The sequence below is a fragment of the Paramisgurnus dabryanus genome, chromosome 23 (genome assembly GCF_030506205.2).
Source record: "Paramisgurnus dabryanus chromosome 23, PD_genome_1.1, whole genome shotgun sequence".
Classification (NCBI taxonomy): domain Eukaryota; kingdom Metazoa; phylum Chordata; class Actinopteri; order Cypriniformes; family Cobitidae; genus Paramisgurnus; species Paramisgurnus dabryanus.
The window spans coordinates 15051876-15059856 of record NC_133359.1 but is presented as its reverse complement, the minus strand read 5'-3'; the positions used below and the strand labels follow the sequence as shown (position 1 = coordinate 15059856).

Below are 7981 nucleotides of genomic sequence, written 5' to 3'. Positions count from 1 at the left end.
GTAATGTGTCCTAAAAAGGCCCGAGGTTTTGCGGCCCGGGCGACGGGGCTCCTGGTGGAAGGTATATAAATATGGGCGGCAGGTGAACTGGTCGCTCACTCTCTTCTACCGCTCTTGAGGGAGTAACATTTCCAGGCCTCTTTTACAAGCTCTCCTGGGTGAGTCGACTGTAAGGGATCCTTATTGGTTAACTGGTTTGTTGGACTACAGCAAGCAGTTTAGCCGAGCTTTCTGGATGAATTATGAGTACATGGATTATTTAATATTCAGGGGAAAGTGTAATGTTTTAGTTAGACGTCAGGTCCAAAAGACTAAGACTTACATTTATTTAAGTTTATGGGGTGGTTTCCCTGACAGTAATTAGCTTAAGCCAAGACTAGAACTGAGTTTAATTGGGAAATAATTTTAACAAACATACCTACTAAAAACATTACTTATGGGGATTTTGAGGCAAAACAAAGGACACTGATGTATTTAAAGATATGTCAGTGCAAGCTGTTTTGAGTTTGGATAGCTCTTACATTTATTTTAGTCTAGGATTATTCTAATCCCTATCCGGAAAACCGCCCCAGTAGGTTTAATATAAATTAGGAAAATTAAATATACACTGTAATAATAAAATGCAGCATAAAGTTAAAACCACTTGGTTTTCCAAGACAATTTAAACTACGTTTTTAGGTTTTGACTTGTAATAAGTTGACATAACTTATAAAAACAAGTTGCCATTGTTTAACCTAAATTTTTAAGTTAAAGTAACATAAAAATATAAAAATGTTAATTTGATATAATTTTTTACAGTGTTATGATGATTTGGTATTTCTAATTTTTAGAAATAATCAAGATATCTGATGTATGGTCAAAACAGTTTACATGGGCAAAGTGATGAATTTAATGAAGTAATTTAGAAATAATTCAGAAAACGTAATGTACATAAACTTAGATGCTTTCATTCAATATTTCAATTTGACTCACTAAAAAAATTAAATAAAATAAAATAAAATATTTGTAAGTTTTTTCCAGGTTTTGGATTTGAGATTTTCAACAAAGTATTTTTTTTAATCGGACTTAGTAAATCAAATTGTTTTTATACTGTAAAAAGTAAAAGTTGGATCAACTTAAAAAATTACTTCAATTAGTAACACCTAAATAATTAAGTTGCATTAACTCACATGTTTAAGTGAAAATTTAAAGTTGAAAAAAATTGAAATTCAGTTGTTACCAATTGAACTATTTTTTTTTTTAAGTTGATCCAACTTTTCACTTTTTACAGTGTAGTAAAATTACATTTTTATCAAGTGAGTGGATTAGATTGGCATTGATACGTTACTGATAGTCATTACGTACAGCAAAGTATAACCAACTATAAAGTCCAAATCTTCAAAAACTGTACAAAAGTGTTGCCGTACACTAGCTACATTACAAAATGATGAACATCTAAGCTAAGACCATTTCTATGTGCGACCCAAGATGACATATATCAAATATTTATACAATATATATTGTTTACCCTACATTACAAGCTTACTTAATACAATAGGGAGGGTAAGATCTCATCTACACTAAGATCTTGGAGAAAATCAAGTTTTATTTAACATATGTTTCAGTATAAATTAATTATTTAATCTGCTTTTTAATGTGTCTTTTTTATATCTATGTTTCCTCTTGAACACCACCAAAACAAACAGCAGCTGTCTAAGCAAACATGTGCGACGAGGAGGAGACCACCGCTTTGGTGTGCGACAACGGCTCAGGACTGGTGAAGGCCGGCTTCGCTGGAGATGACGCTCCCAGGGCCGTGTTTCCTTCCATTGTGGGCCGACCCCGCCATCAGGTGACCACCAGCGAGCGACCTTTATTTAGGCCGGCTGGGATTTATTCTTATGTGTTGTATCCACTCAGTGGCTCCAGTAAAGCTTAAGACACTCACGGCAGTTAAGCTTACCCTGAACCTTTGACCCATAAAACAACTGTTAACAGTGCTTGTACTGAAAATATCAATGGATTGCAAACACTATTGTACAGGATTACTTTACAGTTGTATCATTAAGATGTCAGCTGGGATAAACCCCACCCATCCGTATGTGTGGATTGTGAATGACAGGCTGTTTTTCTTGGTTAGGGTGTCATGGTCGGTATGGGACAGAAAGACAGCTATGTAGGAGACGAGGCCCAGAGCAAGAGAGGCATCCTGACCCTCAAATATCCCATTGAGCATGGCATCATCACCAACTGGGATGATATGGAGAAGGTAGATCATAAATCGAACGCAAAGCCAATGCATATTTACGAAGTAGCATCAACTTGAAGTTATATATATTTATATTATCAGATCTGGCACCACACGTTCTACAATGAGCTCCGTGTCGCCCCTGAGGAGCATCCCGTCCTCCTGACAGAGGCTCCTTTGAACCCAAAGGCCAACAGGGAGAAGATGACCCAGGCAAGCATTTCTTTTGCTTTAACTGTACACTTGACTTACGGTTTCAGCAGTAACAACATAAACAAGCGACTTTTGTGGTCAACACGTAACTTCCGGTAAACTCCGCTAAGAATAAATAACAACAAAGTCCTTTAAACGTAGTTTATTTATAGCCTATAACAAGCAAAATAACCAACACGTAGCATACCCAGGAAACCAAAACATTTGTTATTTTTAACAAAGTATTTGTTTAAGAGTTCAGTTTAGCACTAGTCAGGCCATTAAAAAAACTGAAACCGGAAGTAAATCGGACCAGACGCGTATCGCGTCACCGCACGTGCGTCCGATAAAACCGTCTTTATTTTAATTAAATTAAATTAATTAATTAATTTAATTTAATTAGTTAACGCAATGTGTGCTTAAATATCTATTCATTTATCTTTTTTACAGATCATGTTTGAGACCTTCAATGTTCCAGCTATGTATGTGGCCATCCAGGCTGTGCTTTCCCTGTACGCCTCTGGCCGTACCACAGGTCAGCATTACCTCCAGCAGCCAGCACAGCGGTATATTGTCATACTGTATATGTTCGTTTTTTTATATTTTGACACTGTTCCAGGTATTGTGCTGGACGCTGGTGATGGTGTGACCCACAACGTGCCCGTATATGAGGGTTACGCCCTTCCACATGCTATAATGAGATTGGACTTGGCCGGCAGAGACCTTACCGATTACCTGATGAAGATCCTCACTGAGAGAGGCTATTCATTTGTCACCACTGGTAACCCAACTCGTGCATTATGCACTTATTCACTGCATTTATATTATTAAAATATTATTATAAATACAAGATGAAAAATATGTTGATTTTAATTACATTACATAAAAAATGATCAAACAAAGATTTAAATACTGTAATGGTATCTTAATTAGCTAAACAGCACCACCTCTTGGTAAACATTAGTAATTGCTTTGAAAAGTAAATTGTACCTGTGGTGTTTTACATACTTAAAATCTTTTGTAAATCTCTGTTACAGCTGAGAGGGAGATTGTGCGCGACATTAAGGAGAAGTTGTGTTACGTGGCTCTTGATTTTGAGAATGAGATGGCGACCGCTGCCTCCTCTTCATCCCTGGAGAAGAGCTACGAGTTACCCGACGGTCAGGTCATCACCATCGGTAACGAGAGATTCCGCTGCCCCGAGACTCTCTTCCAGCCCTCTTTCATTGGTTAGTCAATAATTTCCGGTTTCATAATTTATATACATGTACACTTTTTATTTTATTTTATTTGACATAATATATCACATTTAATAATTACATACATTTTTAATATAATTAAATAAATATTAATCTCTGTAATATAAATAACAGCACCACCAATTATGTTGGTGACTAAAACCTTCAAAAATAAATCAAAACTTTGTTGCCTAGAAATTGCAAAACCATACTTGTGTTATTTTATCAAGAAGCTGGGCTCTCATTGGCTGCTTTCCTTCAATATTCAAATAGTTATCCATTTAAAAAAAATAAAAAAAAATAAAAATAAAATTGTAGTTTTCTGATAACAAAAATTGATCTGTATATTATTTATCTACAAAAGTATATTTTTGTCTACAAAAGTAATTTCAAGCATTTAACCGTACACCTTCAGATTAAAAGATTTTTAAGATCATAGTTAACATTTCAGTTAAGTGTTTTAAAATGTTTGACCTTGACCGGTAGTGTATAGCATATCCATTTATTCATTTTATTTATATAGCACATATAAACACAACAAGAGTTGACCACTGTGCTTTACAAAATAAAAGTCTAGGATGCGAAAAAAGAGGAAAATACATAAACACGTAGTTTCCCGGACAGGGATTAGACTAGTCCTAGACTAAAATAAATGTAATAGCTGTCCAAACTGAATGTTTTTAGTAAGGCTGGTTTGTTAAAACTAGTAATATTTCCTATATATTCCTAATATTTCCTATATTTCATAACTAAGGCCTTGTCCTGGCTTAAAGGCAGGGTGCATGATTTTTGAAAAACACTTTGGTAAAGAGAGTCGGGCCGAGTACCAAAAAACACTTGTAGCCAATCAGCAGCAAGGGGCGTGTCTACTTACCCACTTCATTGCCTGGGTTGCGTATGTGTGGGGTGGGTCTATCAAAACAAGGTCCAGATTCTATCGGGGTAGGGGCGTGTTTGTTTATGTGATTTCAAATGTCAAAATTGGCTTTCAGAGATCATGCAGCCCACCTTTAAACTCCTAAGACCTGGTGTGTCCATATACGTGGACATCACATTTTTTGTTGATTGCACCCTAATACTTAAGTCTGTGTAACTGGAACCTGTTGTACACAAATGCGGACACTTAAACTGCTTCATGTTAAAAGGAAAAATGTGGTTATTATATTTATTGGTTCTTCCTAACCCCAAATATCTGGAAGAAATCTGAAAAAAGATAAACCAAAGCTCTGTTCTTAGGAGGTTAAGCTAATCCCTGTCCGGAAAACCGCCCCATAGCAAGATAATAACATAATTAAAATTATTAAAATTATTCAAAAATGTTACATTTAGCTTAAATTTGAATTCATAGAGGACATGGATCTTAAAGATAAGGGAAGGCGATCCCAAAGCCTTGATCTGATAACTGCAAAGCACAATCCCTTCTTGACTTTAAACACTGGGACAGTAACTATATACTTACAAATATATACTTACAAATTATATAAAAACAAATAGAGAGATCTTAAAAACTTAGGACTTTAAGAAACAAATAAAAACGTTTCCTAATAGACTTCATTAGTATGCAACAAAAAAATGACTGAATTGGAAATGCCACACTTTAAAAAAAGTTAAAACTATTCGACCTACTGCTTAAAAAGTAAAAGACATAACTTATAAAAACAAGTTGAAACTGTTTAACTTAATTTGTTAAGGTTACAGCAACATAAAAATATATGTTTTATTAAAAAAAACGAACTCAACACTGTACCCGTTGACAGGACCACATTCTTTTTAAGGGATTCCTTTTTAATGACAGACAAGCTTTAAACACCCCTACATCATGCTGTATTTTTTAATCAATTATTAATTTACCGTTCTAGCACTTTTGAAATCTCACTCAAAATACATTCTTTCTTTTGAGTCATTGCCAAGCCTGGATCTCATTCATGAAAAATTAATGATATTAATAATTCTTTAATAATTTTCACATCGCTCTTCGTGTGGTAGCACAATTAAACTCGCCATTCATGTGCACAGCGAAGCGGTCAAGTTCCCCACAGAGAAACGGCTGCAATTTTTCGGAGATTTTTCCTACACAGGACTAAATTCTTAGTAAAAGCTGGCAGGGTGATTGATCACCTTTGATATTGAAGCTAATTAGGAGTGTTTTGGTATATGGCCAGAGGGTTAAGGTGGATGGTGGTCTATTTTTGGTATGGAGAGTTTTTAGTCTCGACATTATTCATCAATCACCGTTACCTTATTTTATAATACTGATAAAACAATGTCTAGGCTGCGTTTTTTCCCCGTAATTAAATCTGTGCTGTTATGCAATCCGAGCTACAATGAATTGTGCATCGAATCATGCTTTGTATTTCAGCAATGGGTAATGTGCTTTTTCCATTCATTTTTCTGTAGGAATGGAGTCTGCTGGTATCCATGAGACCACTTACAACGGCATCATGAAGTGCGACATTGACATTCGTAAGGATCTGTATGCCAACAACGTACTGTCCGGTGGTACCACTATGTACCCTGGTATTGGTGACAGGATGCAGAAAGAGATCACAGCCTTGGCTCCCAGCACCATGAAGATCAAGGTACAGTACAGCTTATAATGTGCCATTTGAAAATGTTTCATTCAAGGTAACAACGTGTTTTCTTTCCCCTCAATAGATGATTGCACCTCCTGAGCGTAAATACTCTGTCTGGATTGGGGGCTCCATCCTGGCTTCCCTTTCCACCTTCCAGCAGATGTGGATCAGCAAAGATGAATACGAAGAGGCCGGACCCTCCATTGTCCACAGGAAGTGCTTCTAAACCCTTCATCTTCTCCTCTTTCCTAATCTTTCCACCTTGTCTTGTGTTTGTACTGCAGATGTCCTGTGTCATGTCTGTTCCTCTGTACCAAGATTCATGTCTACAGCCACAATAAATTGTTCAATAAATACATTTACATATTTTCAAAAACTTTCTTGTGAAGTATATATGCGCTTTCTAAATCAAATGTATTTCAGTGATGCCACACCAGGGGTGCAGGTACAAGCAGGTTTAAAGGAACACTCACACATCTACTTTTCCCATTTTAGATGTGTTTTTCACGCTATGCTAATGCGGTTGCTCAGACTTTTTGCCACTCAATGGGCGTAACATGCAGTCACTTTTGCCGATGGTGACGTCATGTGCATACCTTCAATAGCAGGGGACTATTTTCGGGCAGTGTGTAATATTACTATGCCTGTTACAGCAGCAAAGTCCTTCATTATTACGCCAGAATGAGAGTATAGTTCCTAGCCATATATGCCTAGAAAATTGCAACTTTTGATTTTCCGTCAATCTTAGTACACAATAAATAAGAGTTAAGTTTTAAATAGGAAAAATATCAAAACTCTTTAGTTATTTTTTAGTGTGATGCTAATGGTCTAATCAGATTCAATGGATTATGCTAAACTATGCTAAAAGTGGTACCGCCAGACCCGGAGATCAGCTGAATGGATTCCAAAACGGTAGAAATCAAATGTTTAACTCTAGGGGAGCTGGAAAATGAGCATATTTTCAAAAAAGTGTCCGTTTAAAAGATTTTGAGTTGGCTTTATTAAACCAGTACAAAAATAGAAAATTAAAATTTTGCTAATTTATGCTAGCTTCATCCATTTTTGTGGAAGACATTATTTGCTACTATGTATATGAGACTCTGTTTTCAACCACATAGATAACATTTAATCCTAATAGTATACTCTCAGAAATAAATATATACAATAAAAAGTACACATTTGTACCTCAAGATGGTATATTATTACTGCATATTGGTACCTCACAGCTAGGCTACATATCTATTGACGGTTTCATCGGACACACGTGCGGTGACGCGATACGCGTCTGGTCCGAACTTCCGGGCCGCGTTCAGCCCCGACAAAACGTTGCACAACGTTTATTAAACTGAAACGGTGATGCATTGAACACCCGTTGTGATGACGCAAGAGTTGCAACTACGGTAGCTGAGAGGCCATGCTTTGTGTTCTTTTTTAAATGTTTCTGAAGCCTGATGAAATCGTTATAAATGTGTGTTTAATACTGTAAAAGACCCTCGATGTTACAGTCACTGACCTTGCAGTCCAGAATGAAAGACAACATTCCAACTTGAACCCATTGAGAGAGCTGTCTCTTTACTATCGCGTGGTTTTATACATCTTGCCGCTGATTGGGCTGACATTTCTGACACACCCACCAAACAAGAGAAAACGCTTCTAAAACCTGTTGGATTCCGTTGCACACCGTTTCCAGGAAACATGTCGTTCAACCCGGAAACCGTAGCAAAACGTTGCGCACCGGTGTGACATTGAAC

At 36.5% G+C, this 7981-nt stretch overlaps 1 protein-coding gene across 2 annotated transcripts; it reads left to right on the top strand.

Annotated features, from left to right (window-relative positions):
- Window positions 1–6606, top strand: acte1 (actin, epsilon 1). Of its 2 annotated transcripts, none has more exons than XM_065273622.2 (9): window positions 1–158; window positions 1686–1831; window positions 2120–2248; window positions 2330–2440; window positions 2870–2954; window positions 3039–3200; window positions 3457–3648; window positions 6055–6236; window positions 6313–6606. In XM_065273622.2, the coding sequence occupies exons 2-9, from the start codon at window positions 1703–1705 to the stop codon at window positions 6454–6456; spliced, it is 1134 nt and encodes a 377-aa protein (XP_065129694.1). In that variant the 5' UTR covers window positions 1–158; window positions 1686–1702; the 3' UTR covers window positions 6457–6606. The 2 variants fall into 2 exon arrangements, with proteins under 2 accessions (XP_065129694.1, XP_065129695.1); XM_065273623.2 differs by having other exon boundaries at window positions 12–158; window positions 1689–1831.
- The last annotated feature ends 1375 nt before the right edge of the window (window positions 6607–7981 follow it).

Excerpts from the sequence above, each read along its gene's own strand:
- acte1 (XM_065273622.2), top strand. The coding sequence starts at position 1,703 with ATGTGCGACGAGGAGGAGACCACCGCTTTGGTGTGCGACAACGGCTCA. Across the intron at positions 1,832-2,119 it reads TGGGCCGACCCCGCCATCAG|GGTGTCATGGTCGGTATGGG; the intron begins GTGACCACCAGC and ends TTTCTTGGTTAG. Across the intron at positions 3,649-6,054 it reads CTTCCAGCCCTCTTTCATTG|GAATGGAGTCTGCTGGTATC; the intron begins GTTAGTCAATAA and ends ATTTTTCTGTAG.